General features: G+C 31.9%; 2 protein-coding genes and 1 long non-coding RNA gene across 13 annotated transcripts; 2 read left to right on the top strand and 1 right to left on the bottom strand.

Annotated features, from left to right (window-relative positions):
• The first annotated feature begins 656 nt into the window (after positions 1–656).
• On the top strand, positions 657–3102 carry LOC117231476 (gamma-glutamyl hydrolase A-like). Its single transcript, XM_033489954.1, has 8 exons — positions 657–858; positions 1424–1526; positions 1614–1664; positions 1735–1812; positions 1921–2075; positions 2148–2254; positions 2325–2553; positions 2629–3102. Exons 1-8 carry the CDS (start codon positions 738–740, stop codon positions 2766–2768), a joined length of 984 nt encoding a protein of 327 aa, XP_033345845.1. The 5' UTR covers positions 657–737; the 3' UTR covers positions 2769–3102.
• Positions 3007–17112, bottom strand: LOC117231473 (zinc finger protein 271-like). 11 transcript variants are annotated; one of them, XM_033489945.1, is made up of 12 exons: positions 16973–17112; positions 16113–16218; positions 14914–15309; positions 13178–13689; positions 12957–13098; positions 12533–12865; positions 12214–12458; positions 11716–11981; positions 8960–9181; positions 7399–7482; positions 7097–7314; positions 3007–6579 (listed from the first exon to the last, which is right to left on the bottom strand). In XM_033489945.1, the coding sequence occupies exons 2-12, from the start codon at positions 16161–16163 to the stop codon at positions 6106–6108; spliced, it is 2943 nt and encodes a 980-aa protein (XP_033345836.1). In that variant the 5' UTR covers positions 16164–16218; positions 16973–17112; the 3' UTR covers positions 3007–6105. The 11 variants fall into 11 exon arrangements, with proteins under 11 accessions (XP_033345836.1, XP_033345835.1, XP_033345831.1 ...); XM_033489944.1 differs by having other exon boundaries at positions 7097–7482; positions 14914–15120; positions 15202–15309; XM_033489940.1 differs by having other exon boundaries at positions 7097–7482.
• On the top strand, positions 8456–9058 carry LOC117231479. The gene is made up of 2 exons (XR_004492976.1): positions 8456–8833; positions 8905–9058. It is a non-coding gene; the product is annotated as an uncharacterized LOC117231479 (long non-coding RNA).
• Positions 17113–17389: the final 277 nt, after the last annotated feature.

Below are 17389 nucleotides of genomic sequence, written 5' to 3'. Positions count from 1 at the left end.
ATAATTTCTTTCCTTTTTACCCTGGACGTGAACGGTTATTTATAAATAAAATTCAACTCTGATTCGGTTGTAAATAGGTTTTCATGTGCTTCTATGCCGTTTTCAGTTGCTGAAGTTCATCGTATACTGAACAGTCTTCTATGTTCTATTTTTTTTTAAAGTCGTGACATTTTTAGGGTAAATATTTATCACAGAATAATACCATGTACGGAGTACAAAATTATTGTCAAATTTGATATGATTTACTTTTGCTTTTATGACAACTTTACACAAAACGCTCTGAGATGCTTTCTGTCTGAGTTTTAGAGATAACAAGGTTAAATGTCGACTAACTGATTAACAAACTGAGATGTAGGAGAAGAAAATATTGATGAGTATTGGCCGTTCTCCATCAACTCGAGTGTTGTTACTCGAGTGTGGAGTTAGGAAAAGCCCGCTTTTTCCGTGTTTTATCGCAATGAGCGATAACCCTAAAAAACTTCCTGCATATATTTTATATACTAAAGGCATATCATTATGTAAATTGTGTAAACTTTTACGATTTAATAACAATTCCTTATCTTATATAATTTGTAATGTATACTATGTTTATCATATACACAGATATTCTATGATTACGTATATGAGGGGGCGTACGTATATGAGTTATTTATATAGCGTGGAGCTACAACGGGAAACGCAGTAATCAACTGAGCATTTCTGTGTTTTCAGAAATTCAGAAATATCTGCACTTTATAATGTTGATATTGTTGTTAGCGTTTATTACGTTTGTACTTACTACTTTACAATCTACGACAGTTCTAGGGCAGTTTGATTTTTACAGTGAAAATCCTACGCCAAATAACCGTCCTATAATTGGCAAGTATTGATCTATGCATATATGTATATACATATACACGTATATGTCAAAGTATCAATAATGCTAACTCTCCTTCTTTTTTAATGCTTTAGAAATCATATAAAAAATATGTTTGCATATGGAAATTTAATTACATAAAAAACTGTATCGTAGATTGAGATATATAATTAATAATTAATATTCAAGTAATACATGGTCCATAGATCGTGTAATATATAAAGATAATACTCGATGGTAATCAAAGCGACTTCAATTTTTCAATCAAACTGTTGTAATATAATCTACAAGTGAATATAAAAAGTTAGAATGTTATATGAAGCATTTATAGGAAAAATTCACGTTACACGTTTTGCTAATTTTTTCTTTTGCGCGAGTTAGTAAGAAAAATTGCAAATATTCTGTTTTTAAAATTAGTCTGATTCGTCTAGTAACATAAACAAAGCGCGAATTTTATTTTTTATTCAAACAATATTAGTTTATTGCGATTATATGAAAATATATTATTCAACGCGTTGGTTAACTAAATTGTTTCTCTTATATTTTATTCAATCTTATGTTTAAAAGGTATTTTAGTACAAGAGAAGCCTCCAGACCACTCCAAAAGTTATATTGCTGCATCATACGTAAAATTTATTGAAGGAGCCGGTGCCAGAGTTGTTCCAATTTGGTAAGTTTGTAATTGTTATAATAAATAATAGATTGAATTATCACTGTAATATACATGTAATTATACCAAAAAGATGCTCTTTTTTAGGATTGGAAGGGATGAACGTTATTATGAAGATATTTTATCTAAAATAAATGGGTAAGATGAAAGACTGAAAAAATAGAAAAATATATAAATTATAATATATGTATTATATCATTTCCTATAGAGTTCTATGGCCTGGTGGATCTGCGTCTTTCGCTAACAGCAATGGGGGGTATGCAGATACAGGATATAAGATTTACAAGTAATAGAATTATATAAAAATAGTTTTATCACTCGAAACGGTATAGGAGTATCTTTTGCTTAATCATGGTATGAAAAATTTTCTTAATTGTTTTGAATTCGTTTACAGAATTGCAAAAAGAATGAATGACAATGGAGATTATTTTCCAATACTTGGAATATGTTTAGGATTTGAGTTGTTAACATACGTTGTTGCTGAACGTTTTCCTCATAGGACACGTTGCAGAGCACAAGCTCTACCACTTCAGTTGGAATTTACACCAGGTTCATCATTCAAATGTCACCTTTTTAACCAGTTTCCTAAAACAAAAATCTAATTTTCTTTGTATATTTTAGATTACAGAAGCGGTAGGATGTTTTCTGATATTTCAGATAATGTTGAAGACATATTGAGAACTAAGAAAGTGACATCAAACCAGCATCTAAATTGTGTTACGAAATCGGTAAGATATATTCATTTATTTTACAATAATATATGTCTGAAGATTATGATACTTATTAACAGATTTGTAGGGTTTACAACGTGCTGGTGTAAGCGATAAATTTCGAATATTGTCTTTGAATCGTGATTTAAATAATCTTGAATTCATTTCTTCGTTGGAACACATCACTTATCCTTTTTACGGCTTGCAATTTCATCCAGAGAAAAATTTATACGAATGGAAAATCGGGGAAAAAATTCCACATGGAAAAAATGCTATTGAAATTGCACAATATTTTGCTAATTTTTTCGTTAACGAAGGTACATCTGTCTTTTTTGAAGATTTTTATATCTTATATCTGAAATCAATACCAACCAAAATTATTTTGTGTGCAGTGCGTAAGAATCATCATATATTTCGAAGCAGTGAGGAAGAAGCTCAGACGTTAATTTATAACTACTCACCAACTTACACTGCGTTGGGGGACTCTGTATTCATGCAATCTTACATATTTGATTTAGTGAATACATTATGATCTGTTGATATTTGTTTAGTTAATTCTCGGTCTGATAATTTTATTGTATATTGTTACTAATTATTATTTTGTTATATATTCTATAGATATTAAAAGGAATACTAAATTTTTTAAAATGAATGTAAATTTATTGCAGACCGACTCTATTATCACTAAATCTTCAATTTATGCTGAAAATTTTATTCAAAATAGAATTAAAGCATGGGAAATCATTACATGTAAAACAGGACACATAGTGTTCACATTTAACATAACACCAGTGTATATTGTGTCACAACTGGGATACATAATATTACAATGGTGCATAATAAAGTTCTATACATATTTCCTTCTATCTAAAGTAAACCATATTTTGAATTCTTTCCTTCACCATCGTATTTCACTTCGAACCGAAGCGTTCTCATTTAAACGACTGTTATTGCCGAAAAAGATAAGATCATGTAGACAGAAATTTTATTAAAAATTATACACAAAACTGACTGGTTACGACTCTTATTGAGAAAGTAAAGTAGCATCTAGCATTTTACTGTTTTCTACTTGATATCTTTGTAAAGTCGCTTCGATTTAAAGGGAATTGGTTGGATCTGATACTTGCTTGCTATTTTTTAAAACAAGCATGAAACTAAATCTCTTAAAAGCATGAATCAACTCGTAATTTTATTCTTGTAACGTATAATATTATCAATAATAATAATAATAATAATAATATAATAATAAGATAATAATAATAATTCATATAAACATTATTTCTATTTATTCCTTGTTAGATTTTTTAGCAAATTACAAGGAGCGATGCCACGAATATATTGCGTAATATCGTCGGAAATATTATTTGTATCAAGTGACTCCGGTACGGCATCATAGTTTTCTTCCTTTTTCTATTTTCGTGTCGTGTACAATATATATATACATAATGTATATAAGCATCAGCAATATATATTATACATATATATTTGTCTTTCCTTTCTAGATGTACCTTTGCGTGTTTCCTTCTTATTTCCATTTCTCTATATATCTCTTTTTCTTCTTCTACGCGAATATAATGTGGGAATTTTACGCTCCATATGTAACATACATTTCGTGCGTCACTCATAAAGTGAACCTGCGGCATTTATTAATTTTCCCCTTATTATTTTTTTTCTTTCTTTTTTCTTTAAATAGTACGAGATATCTAACTGTTTGGATATACTTAGATATATTTATCGTAATATATTAATCTAGACTTCTACGGAGTGATGAACATTGTCGTACACTCCACGTGACGCATGCACGTGCGTTAATAAATTTATCATCTTTCTCGTGTCTATATTCAATAGTTGTTATTATTATAATATTATACATAATTAAGGTAAACCTGATACTGCAGCAATCGTTAACATGCAATTGTGAATTGTTTTTCTGCGTTTTACGCTTTACAAACTGATCATACATATTGTTATTTTGAATACTCTTTTAAATATGTGATATATATCTAGGTAACTTATAACACTAAACAATGTTGCCGCAGAACCAAGCTTACGATACTTTTATCTTTTACCCTTAATCGTAAATACGAAATACATGGCCTTACAAGATCGCTAGAGTTAATAATATTTTTCCTTTTCAAACTAGATGAAACGTAAATAGCGTTAATCGTTTAAAATTAATTTTAAGAATCAAAATAATTCAGTATCGTCCCTATATACTACAAATAAAAAAAGTGTTGAATTGCTATCATCTGTTCACTTTTTATCTTTTTTGTTTCCTTAGCTTTTTCATTATTTAAAATCTGGTGTAGTAAAGGTTCATTTCGATGCGGATAAACGCTTAAGTGAAATCGGCAAAACTATATTGCACTCCATTATAATAATTACGATTAAACAAAAAGAAAAGTTAAAAGGAGAAGAAAACAATGACTACAACTAAAACGGACAACTAACGCGACGCTTTTAATTCGACATTCGGGTCCGTATTAAAGAACATAAATCGTGTTTTTAAATATTTCTTTGAAATATAATTCCTCGCAAGTAAACACGTTAAAGTAAACTACACGCCAATTAAAATAAACGTAATTATCTAAGTAAGTCGAAAATGATCCATTATTATAATGTATAGTATTCCTTCTCAGTCACGTTTATGCAGAATTTTTTTACGCAAGTAATAAAATGTATACTTATTCTTACGATATTAGATTTTATATAGAATTCTTTTTTTATCTCTAAGCCAATTATATATAGAAAGCGAACTTATGTTTTTTTCTAAAGAAAGAAATAGAAAAAAAAGAAAGTATAATTTTGTGGAACAAATCGATTGTTCTTAATTCATTTATTGTGTGAGTAATAGTGATAATTAACGTAAAAAATTTTGTGGCTCTGATCAACGTGACGGACGCAAATATAATTGCTACTACATTTTATGATCATTTTGAATAACTACTTCTTTTTTCTTATTTCAGCTCAAACAGAGCAATTTGATAAAATTGTGACAAAAATGATAAAAACCGAATATAATTCAAATTACAAATACATTTTGTACTTCAAGCAAACTACTTGATAAATTTTTTAAATTATGATTACATCATTATTTCAGAGGTATGTTGTACATACATTACATTATATCACGCTAAATTTTGTTCTTTTTAATTAGCAAATACATTAATTTCGTTACTCTTTTTTTTTTGTACGAAATTATTGCATAAAACTAATACAGCGTCATATTACTTTCTAATCGTAATCGAATTAATAGCGAAGTTATGTGTGCCCATCATCGAATCGCAGGGTTCGCGATTATTATCGATTTTATATTTTTAACTCCATAACACATATCAAATATTTTTCCCCTTGATAAACGATCTATTAAAAGTTATCATATAAAAAAGAAGAGAAGAAAAAGAAAAGTAGAAGAAAATAGACAGAAACAAAGTAATTCAAACTTTGGATAATACACTGCTATCGATCATAGCAGCACGATTAATTGTTCAAAACTGACGAAGTTCATATTATAAACCCTTCTCGTTTTTTCTATACGTAGCTACAGAGAGCATTACGACGAGGACAGGTTCGAAACGTGAACAATAGGGCGCTGCAATCATGACAATTCACAACGATCTTTCCATAACAACACTTTATCGATTAACCCACTTCTGTGCCTGTAGAAACTGCAAGTTTCAACAGTCTTTTTCTTCTTCCTCTTCCAAGAAAAGAGCAGACGAACAAGAAAAAAGAAGGAAAACAACTTAACGGCGCACTTTCATTGGTCAACAAACACAACATTCATCGTGTATACACTCACTTTTTCTTCTCCTTATGAAAAAATGCTTTTCTATTTTTCCTTCACATGTTTGCTCTCTTCATTTGGTTTAGTAGGAGGTCAGTACACCTGGAGGAGTAGGCACAACTACGGTATGTTGTGGGACTACGGGTGGTGCAGGGGGTGCCAAAGGATGGCCGACCAGAACTGCTGCTGCCGGAATGGGCAGAACACCGGATTGAGGAATTGCAGAGGGCGTGCTGACTTGTGTTGGCGGACCTTCCGCTGCGTGTTTTCTCAAGTGTCTCAGCATATTGCCCTTTTCAACGAAAGTTTTCCCACAATCTGGACAGCTATGTGGTCGCTCGTCCGAATGTGATCGTCTATGAGACACTAAATGTCCTTTGCACATAAAGTCTTTTGGACAAAGATCACAACGGTACGGTCTCTCAGCGTTGCTGCCTTTATTGTGCGAACGCATGTGGAAAAGTAGATTACCCTTTAAAGGGAAGCTTTTGCCACATTCTGTGCATACAAATGGACGTTCACCAGTATGACATCGCATATGATTTACGAGATGTTCCTGTAACAGAAAATTGAGGATATTTTTATTAGAATTTTTTTATATTATCGATAATTAAAAAACTCAATCAAAAAATCAATTGTTAAGCTGTGTCCTTACTAATAACAATGAAGGCATTTTTAGTCGATGCCTTTTGAAGAAGTTCTTGATTGTTGCTCAACCGTTTCTTCATGTTTCTGACGAATTATAGTAACAAAAAGAGCTATTCATTAGCTATTTTCGTCCAAAGCAGCAAAGATCAAACAAAAGTAAGAGACATCATGACAAATACCCTTTCAGTGTATACAGTTTGTCAACTGTTTTACAACGCATCTGTTAAGAACAGGTGTCAATTCGAGACCGAAACAAAATCCAAATTTTTTTATGATTATATGCTTCGACATAGATAAAATAGGCAATAAAAGTTTATCATTGTTGCTTCAATGAGGAGCAGCTTAACAATCATACAAAAAATCCATTCTATCATTCTATTATATGTCTTTCATCTGAAATAAATATATTCATAACTTGAATCTACCTTTCTTGTAAATGGTTTCGAGCACACGTTACAGCAGTGCGATGAATCTCCAGTATGCTGACGGAGATGATTATTTAGATGTTCTTTCCTGGTGAACGTTCTCTGACAGAATTCACACCTATGAGGTGATTCACCAGTGTGGATTCGCACATGATTCGTCAAATGCTCCTTACGAGTAAATGACTTGGAGCAGAAGTGGCATCGGTGTGGCGATTCGCCTGTGTGTTGACGCACGTGATTTGTCAAATGTTCCTTCCTCGTGAAGGATTTGGTGCAATACTGGCACTTGTGCGGTGACTCACCCGTGTGTTGCCTGACATGGTTCACCAGATGATCCTTCCGCGTAAATGCTTTTGGACAGTACTGACAGCGGAAGGGCGTCTCTCCTGCGCAACATTAACCAACGATATCGCGACTTTTATTTCCCCAATCAATCATCATTAAATCATCATTACACGATTTGACTTTAGTTTTGACAGATTTTCTTTGATGCAACGTACGGGTATACACTTTAAAAGTACATATTGCTATTTTACATACCACGGTGATCAAGTCTTAAATCTTTCGCGTTTATTTTGTTGTTATTCTGTATCTTTTTATAACTTCTTAATAAAATGTTTATCTGTATTTTAATATCGTATTTTTTTTCTTATATTTAATTTGTAGAATATGTTGATATCATTCAGAGGAAAGAGTTTAGGACGGACACTGTATATAAATTACTGATTTACTGGATGTACTGTTTTCATACCGAGATTTAAATGTTTGTGAGAGCTTCACTCAGTTTTCGCATTACGTTTTGATAATGTCTATATTATCAATGCTAGTCATTCTTACATCTATGAAATCAATTCTTGATCTTGCCATTTCCTTACGTTACATCGATGAAAAATCAGATCCAGACAATGATAAATATTCAATGAAAATGTTTTATATATATATATATATCATTACCATCAAAAGAAACAACAGAAAGAAAAGGAAAGAAAAGTAAAAATCACTATTCTGTAATTATGAATCTTCTCTACATTAAACGAAATCTCATTAACAAATTTTGCTATGAAATGAAATGAAATGAAATGAAATGAAAATGAGAATGGAATTATGTACATATCTCGAACAAAAAAAGGGAGCGATAATAAGTCGAATAAGAAAACGTTTCTACAATGCAGAGGCATTATGAGAACGTTTCATTTAGCGAGAAGGCTCTGAAATAGTTAATAAGAAGCATATATGAGAGCGGTGTATTAGGCAGAACAGTAAATGTCTCTATAGGATCTGATGATGAAATGGGGTAATTGTGATCAGTTAAACTAATTGCTAGTTGGACATAATGTGAACTGTTATGCACGAATGGCGAACGCATTATCTCTAGGTATATTACCATAAACAGTACTATTAATCAAAAAAAGAGTAAAAAAAAAGGCTGAACAAAAGGCAACAAAAAGAAAAAGAAATAAAAACAAAATTAAAAAAGAAGTGAAGATATGTACACCTATACATTTATCTTTTTCCACATGCAAGTATGCAAATCATAGTTAAACATTGGGTAGAAGCAAAACCGAATGATGTGCGTGTACGCGTGTTTGGAAACAATATGCACTTAAATGATCATCTTTTATGTGAATGATGAAACAATGGATCGATTGAGGTTTTGACAAAGATGTGAACGATTTCTTGGTGTATGTAATGCGTGTTATATAATACGTTACATGAATGTGGTGACTCAGTGATATAGTAAGTACCTAGATTCGTATTTCTTAACTAAATATGATTTCTCTATTCACATATAAAACTACTACTCTTAGAGACAAATATCACAATTGGTTGTTTGTGAAGTGGATATCTGCCAACCGCTCTCACCTGTGTGTTGGCGGATGTGGTTAACAAGGTGTTCCTTTCTGGTGAACGATTTGGAGCAGAAGCCGCATCGGTGTGGAGACTCACCCGTGTGCTGGCGAACGTGGTTCAAAAGATGCTCCTTTCGCGTGAATGTCTTCGAGCAGAAATCACAGCGATGCGGCGTCTCACCCGTGTGCCACATTATGTGGTTCGTGAAGTGCTCCTTTCTTGTAAACGACTTACCTGTATTCGCAGCGGTAAACAACCAAAAAAAGAAAAACAAAAGACCAATGCTTTGATTATACTGTAGTATCAATTGGATCTGTAATTAAACTGCCATTGACATGTCATGTATAACACATTATGGGACGATTCCAAGATGATGATTAAATTGGGCTATAACGAGATGATGATTTGGACCATCAAAATGTTTTGGATAATTTATTTTATTTGATTTCTCATGGTAAAGAACCGAAGTAACAGCATAATTTCTTCATATATTTCATACATGAGAGATTATTGCTTAAAGTGCAAAGTAAAAATTAATTTGTGAGACATCTATCATCAAAGAGATAATGATAAACTGTATTACTATCATATTTTTAAAAATTTCCCATTAGAGATACTTATTTCTTATGCATTTCAATACACGCATACTAATCTTATCAATTTGCGGAATAAACCAGGCGCTGCACAATACCAATAACAAATTTCAATGCAGTTTCTTCCAAAATACAATTTGCTCAACTAAATTTCTTGTTTTGATACGAAGAGAAGTATTTAAATTTTTTGGTAACAAAATATATTCGTGTCAATATTGGTATGAATATTGTATATGTACAGGTATGGGAATATGGGTATAAATATCGAAGTAACACGAACTGTAGAGGTAATAGCCACAATATCTGTGAATACCTACGTAGCAATCGTGTAAATGGAATTTTTGTAATCAAATAAAAAAATATCGTCCTTGTAAGATATAGATTTAACATTAAATTTCATGCCCTTATTCATAATTAATATTATTCTACAAAATAGTTAAATACACGTGGGGCACTGCAAAATTATTATTCCCACATATCAAAAACGAATTTTTATTCTACTTTTTAAATAAAAATGATTAATTATTAAATAAGAAATTTTTATTTTTTAAGAAATTTTTAATGATATCCAAATCATTATAATTTAAATGCAAAACGTAATTATGGACAGTAACATTCTGGCCTAATTTATAAAAATGTATTAAAAAAGCAAAATATACGTGTAAATAAAGTAAATAATAGGCATGAACTTCAAGTTTTTAAAAGCCACATCTTAATATTTGGATTTGTATATACTTTAAAAATAGAAATTAATTTTGTTTAAATTACTAATTATTAAAATAAATCAATTGGATTAAATTAATATGAATAAAATTAAAATAAATAAAATTGAAATTAAATAGATAAACGCATTATACTCGAATATTTCGAATAAATATTGTTGCGACCTATTGACAAAGAAACGTGCTCGCAATATGTATATGAACCGCTTAGATTTACGAAATAAGTCTTGACATTGAAGAATGTGGTAAAGTGTAGATGCATGAAACGACGGTAAGTGACCCATCACTGATAGCAATGCTACAAAAAAAAATAATATACGATGGTCGAACTCACTGATAATTCGAAGGTTAGAAAGACATTTCTGCAAAGGAATGCGCGCAACCTGTGACAGGATATAGCTAAACACAATGCGCGATCAATTCTCATGAATTTTATTTCATATCTTCTAATCTTCAAATATTTTGTTATTGTATTTAATATATTTATAAAAAACATTCATACTAAACTTTTTAAATTGAAATAATATTATTAATTTACTTAATTTTGAAAACACCGAATAAAATATATTTTTAAGAAAGTGCTACATTATATGAAATCTAATGTTGCTTTATATCTTTTTCTAAATATATAAATATGTGAAAGCAATTTAAAATATTGTATTAAAATGAAAGGCGTTAAATAATTTTTCATAAAAAATATTGTATAATTCTTTCTGAATAAGAAATATATAAATGAATGGTTAAATGAATAATTAAATTAATGCTAATATTAAGAAGGATAGATACAAGTTCTGAAAACTATTTGTGTAGTGTGTAAGTTTCGTATTTTTCCTAATTCTAATTAAAAATATATAATTAATTTTAAAAATAACTAATACTAAATAAAAACCATAAGAAATATATGTCAGATGTAAAATATTTTATTGTCAATCAATGTATGACAGTTAAAATATAACTTACCTTCAAAATATCTCAAATACTGTGTAAACTCAATCAATTATAACATGTTACATAAAATGATTTTTGTAGTACAAGCATTACTTCTATTCCAACTACAACACATGTGATCTTTTATCATTAATATATTAATTTTTTAAATATTCTGGAATCGTCCCATTTATATTATATTTCAATTACATACATCACATAAAAATAATACTAAATAATTAAACATTATTATTTTATCTGTATAGATTACTCTCTTTAGTGACTAATTAAAAAAATATTAAACTTCTATAATTAAATATCTATTTATTATTCGTTATTTATTATCATTATTAGCATAACAGATACATTAAGTTTAAATTAGTGAGAGTTAAAGAAAGTGATCTTGAAATGGAAAAAATGGCTCACTTTAGATGTTATCTTAGTGATTTTATATAACGAGTACTCGTATACTTTATGTGTGTAATACTTTACATCACAGGAATTATTGGAAAAATAGAGTACTTACCGCATATTTCACAGCGAAACGGTGTATCATTGGTATGTGAACGCATATGATTTGCGAGATGTTCTTTACGTGTATATTTCTTGCCACAAGCTTGACAATGATGAGGAGTTTCTCCCGTGTGCCACATAACATGGTTCATGAAATGTTCTTTGCGGGTAAAGCTCTTTTTACAAATATCACATCGATGAGGTGTTTCACCCGTATGTTTGCGAACATGATTTACCATATGTTCCTTCCTAGTAAACGTCTTTGAACAGTACTGGCACCTAAAATATAAGATAATAGTATTACTTTTAATCGTGATTTTACTTAAACATAAATATTTTAAAATTTTATATACATTTGAGACAATAATTATAAAAATAATACTAATATTATTAAAATCCTAAAAACAAAATACAATTACTCATTAATTAAAAATTAGAAATGTTAATATATCTTCTACAGTAATCTTTATCAATTTTTGAAATTTTAGTGAAATAGCGTAAGTGAATTTACCTATAAGGTGTTTCCCCAGTATGACAACGCGTATGATTATCCAAATGTTCTTTTCTTGCAAAGCTTTTTCCACATACGGTACAATTATACGGTTTATCGGTAGCGTGTCGCTTCATATGACGTTCCAAAGAGGGTGCATTTGCAAATACATGAAAACAAACTGTACAAGTAAACATGGATCCACCTAGGTGACACTTCCCATGTCGTGTCAAATCATTTGCATTTAAGAAGGCCTTGCCACACACCTACAAACAAGAAATTCATATATATTTAATAAAAATTAAATATAAGATAAAATATGAAAACACGTTTTATATACCTGACAAGTAAAAGGTTTCCTTTCCGTATGATATCTACGATGAACGATAAGCTGATAGCGAAACTGAAAAATTTTTCCACATATTTCACATGCATGACTTCCAACTGATACAGGCGAAGCGCTTGGTCCTGGTGTAGCTTCGCCATCGCTTGATTTAATATCAAACTTATTTAATTGAACTTGTTGTACAATTGGAGTTCCATTTTGTATAGTGGTAACTGTTTGAGTAGGAACTGTACTTCCAACTAAAGTTGTACCAGCTGCTATTTCACTTTGTAGTTTTCCAAATACTTCATGATATGCTAAAAGCTGATTAATGTCTTCGACATTTACCTGCAGAATGTAATACAAATTTTATAATTATACGTTAAAAACTATTGTTTTATATATATTATCTATTATAATGTGCCACATTAACTCTCACCTTGTACATATTTTGCACCATTTCAACACCAAGTGTTTTTGCTAAATCTTGCTCGTTCCCAGCGCTAATTTTCACGACTGATCCATCAGCTGTTCTTACATCCATCATATGACCTCCTGGTTTTAAATCTGGCACTTGGAATCTATACAAAAGTTATAATACCGTTTGTCGAAGTACAAAAATTATCGAATGTAATAGATATATAAACTGTGTGAACGTACTGCGTCATATTTAGTTGACGCAATTCTTTCTCTTTTTCAGGCTTTTCTGTATTATTTTGACTTCCGCCTTCACTCGATGAATTTCCGCTTATGTTTACACCAATTTGTTGCTGCTGTTGTTGCTGCTGTTGCATAAGACTTTGTTGTAAATCTTGAGATGTTTGTAATTGGAGGTCACATTGAACTTGACAGTGAACTTGATTGTCACTGCAACGTTCAGTTGTGCAACTTCCACTTTCATCTTTCACCTTGTTATCATCTCTCTGTGCGTTTTGATTATGTGCAGTTGGTCCACTGTTCTGAGCGTTCTGATGACTTTGCATCTGATGGTGAGATTGTTGCTGCTGCTGCTGTTGTTGTTGTTGGGGCTGCTGCTGTTGCTGCTGATGCAGCTGTTGTTGTTGTGCTGCCTGCATTTGTTGCATTTGTGCATGTGCTGCTTGTAAATGACTGACGCTGGCAGGTATATGTGCCCCGTCTAAATTAAGGCCTGGTAGAGAAACTGGTATCTGCTAAATAAAATATAAAGAAAAAATATTACTACATTCTTTTTCAGTATAACTAAATTATAGTTCTAACAATTAGATAATTGAAAGTATCATCAAATTAATAATAACATATTTTATGCTCTTTGTTTTTTTAGCATATTGCAAACTAGAAAAAAAAAACAACAGTTAAAAACACAGTATCAGTTATTTATATACAGTGTATTCCATTTACCTGGAAATGTCTAAATATCTGAAAAACTATAGATGATACAGAAAAATGTTTGGAACAGATATTGTACGAAGCTAAAGGAGACATATCATACTGATATTTATTTTATCGTGTAATAACCTTAGAGAAACCTTATAAAGGTCATGTTTATAATTTAACTGTCTTAAATTGTAACAACATCTTTTTTATCCCATATTGTTGTAGCCACTATAGAAAAATTTTCAAAACACTGTTTACTTATACTTTTCGCATAAATAACATAATATCGGGATATTAAATTTCAAATTTGATATGCCGCCGGCATTGGCGTTATCCAATGTACACCACGGGGAGGTTGCTCGGTCGGACTTCGTACATCATGGTGGTTCTAAAAAGAACCAATTGTGTGTGTGTGTAATTTTCTTTCTACTTGTTTACCATTGAAAAGGCTACAACTTTCCATCCTTCTTAAGAATTAATATCTTGATAGTGGTTTATGCGAAACATATGAGTAAGTAGCATTTCAAGAACTCATCGTTGTTGGTTATAAGAATATAGGATAAAAAAATATAATATCCATCTAAAAATATAAATGTGACATTTATAGGTCTTTTCGAAATTAGTGTAAGATAAAATAAATATTGGTATGACATATCTTCCTTTACATAGTACGTTTCAAAAATTTGTCCATATCATCCACAGTTTTTGAGACATATGCACGTTTTCAGATAAATGACATACACTATATATATAAATATTATACATATATAATTACAATTAACATACAATTACACATAATAAACAAAAAAATAGGAACAAAAAAACTGTGATAGAAGCAATACTTCAAATTATAAATGTGAAACTGCAAGCATTCCATGTGTATGTATTACAAGACATAACTTTGTTATCTACTCACACTTATATGAGATTACATACAATACAGTATATTACCACAATTCCTGCAAACGCAGATACTAAACCTGGGTCATTTTTAAGCTACACTCAATAACTAGTCATTGCATACCTCTAAGTAAACAAACCTGTGAATTTGGTTGTAAAGAACTATGATGACTGCTACTGCTAACTGAAGGTTGGTGATGATGGTGTGTAGGTGTTGACTGATGATGTGAACTGGAAGTCAACGCCATTTCTTGGTTCAATGAAGAGGCTGGCTCTTTGGAAGATGCCTCTCCACCTCCACTACTCCTATGTGAGGAGTTGTGGTGGGAATGATGATAGACTGAGACCTGAGGTAGCGGTCCAGGAAAGAGATTGGTGAGGACCCAATATTTAGCTACCGAGGAGGCTAACGCTACGGCTGTACCTACACGCAGGTCCGCGGATGAATGCGGGGTACTCCCTACATTGCCAAGACTGGTTGTTGTAGCCAAACCACCTGGGTATGAAGGACGACCACTTTGACCCGCGTTTACATCCTACCGATATACATTCAAACATTTGTACAACATTGATAGAGCATGCAGCAGCATGCATCAGGCTCAAATCCAATCAACAAATGCGCTAGTGTTCAAATTCCTTTTTCTAGCATTACAAAAGCTATAAATTAATTTGTAACACATTCGTGCAATCATCGCCAGGATTTTATTGATATTTATATACCAAATTCATATTTGAGCAAAAATTAAAGTATAGCTATACCTAAATCTAAAATTATACAAAATATATACCTTACAGTCAAAAGCTTATACATTTATATCCAATATTACAGTGTAATGTGAATTACACTATAATGAAAATTATAAATACTATGCACTATATACACATATTTGGGAAAATTTATTTCTTTTAACATACAGAATATGCTTTATAAATACCTATATTGCAAAAAGAACAAGCTGATAAATACAAAATATTCAAGCAAAAGCTACTTTATTTAAATTTACTACAAGCAGCAAAACTTAAAAAAAAAAGGAGAAGTATAAAGTTTTATACAAAATTTCATCATACACAAAAAATTTTATTTCCTACTGCCAAACATAAATTTTATGTAAAACTGCACAAAAGAATAAGCAGGTATAACAGAGTTCTAAAAAAAATTAATGCATTGAAATAGTAGTAAGTATTTGTTGAAGAATTTATAAAGGGAATACATATACATATTTCAATGAACAGGGATTTCTCAATTTATTACACAATATTTTCAAAATGTAGTATTTAATATATCAGTTGCGCATTTGTGGTTTGGTAAATAGCCCATATCAGTTGAAAATGGTCTTACCTCTTGCTGTGCCTGCGTAGTCGCTGGCAATGCATGCTGCTCACTGTTCATCTTTATTCACTGAAGGATACTAATTAAACGTTTTTGATATATTTCATTTCTCATCCTGCAAAATAATTTAATTAAAATTATTTCTTGCCTAAATTCCTAATATTCTACAAAATCTGATAAGATATATTCATTACTTGTAAAATGAATAAAATTAATGAAATCAGTATTATTATGAAAACGATATGATATATAATTAGTAAAGTATCTATATTGCCCTTTGCACCATTGGAACTGACTAGTAAAATAAACCTTGTGATTTAACCTCGAAATCAATTGGTTTAATATCAATAAGAGAAATAACTCTTTCTAAATACAATGAACTCGAGACAGCATTGGGCGGATACTTATTATTATATAATGCTCCTATGGATAGGTTAATATCGTGAAAAAAGTATCGACACGTTACAAAAAGAAGAAAAGTAGTTAATTTAACCTCACAGATATTTAAGAGTTCTTTGTTGAGTGAGCGGGAAAGGGTGAGTCATCCAATACCATCTTTTGAAGGCGACAAAGGCTGATAGAGTGAAATGGTATAATGTTAGGCGTAAGTACAAACGGCTCGAATGAGTACGCAGATATATTTCCACATTTGTCAGGACTCGCCGCAGATCCCCTCGCAGTTAACGGAGGGTTCACGGGCACCATCTTCTGGTGTCTCAGGCATATGACGCGTCAATTATCGTGACTCGTAGAACGAGGACAAGAGGCTACAAGATGGAGGTTCCTCGGGATACGGGGGCAAGGGGATTTCTAGAAACCGTCGAAGAGGGCCGAAGCGATAATCAAGAGTGCTCGGAGGGTGGACTCACGTGGTGTACGGTGCCGTCGGCGGTTCTGGCATCTCGCTTGGTCGGCCCTAGGCCGTCTCGTATGCAGGGAGACGCGCGTCCCGACGCAGGGGGGGACGCCTTTCGCCGCCTCTCGACGTCTCACCTCGCCACGGGTACCCACAAGCAAATCCCTGATAATGGCCACGCGCCCTCGCCCTCCACCTCCACAATATATTCCAAGGGAAGTCTGCGAAATTCAGGAAACAAGCTTGCCAATTTTGATCCAGATAGACAGCAACCTGTGCAACAATTTCACGAAAACGCTGGCAAGGGCATACGTGCTCGCGGTTAACAGAAAATACGACGACTGTCATGGCGTCCCTCGCCCACCCCGCAGGAACTTACGCGTTTGGTGCATCATTTAGTCGATTAGTTTTTCATCGATTTCTATGAAAA

The sequence above is a fragment of the Bombus vosnesenskii genome, unplaced genomic scaffold, assembly GCF_011952255.1.
Source record: "Bombus vosnesenskii isolate JDL3184/JDL3185 unplaced genomic scaffold, Bvos_JDL3184-5_v1.1 scf7180000013272, whole genome shotgun sequence".
Lineage (NCBI taxonomy): Eukaryota > Metazoa > Arthropoda > Insecta > Hymenoptera > Apidae > Bombus > Bombus vosnesenskii.
Note: the sequence above shows the minus strand (reverse complement) of the source record. Positions and strands in the feature narration are given on the sequence as shown.

Bases quoted from the DNA above. Each gene is read 5' to 3' on its own strand.
- LOC117231473 (XM_033489940.1), bottom strand. From the start codon at position 16,163: ATGAACAGTGAGCAGCATGCATTGCCAGCGACTACGCAGGCACAGCAA. The intron at 13,690-14,913 runs GTTTGTTTACTT...TATTTTATTTAG, and splicing joins CTTTACAACCAAATTCACAG to CAGATACCAGTTTCTCTACC. The intron at 12,459-12,532 runs GTATATAAAACG...TCTTGTTTGTAG, and splicing joins GGAAACCTTTTACTTGTCAG to GTGTGTGGCAAGGCCTTCTT.
- LOC117231476 (XM_033489954.1), top strand. From the start codon at position 738: ATGTTGATATTGTTGTTAGCGTTTATTACGTTTGTACTTACTACTTTA. The intron at 1,813-1,920 runs GTAATAGAATTA...ATTCGTTTACAG, and splicing joins ACAGGATATAAGATTTACAA to AATTGCAAAAAGAATGAATG. The intron at 2,076-2,147 runs GTTCATCATTCA...TGTATATTTTAG, and splicing joins TCAGTTGGAATTTACACCAG to ATTACAGAAGCGGTAGGATG.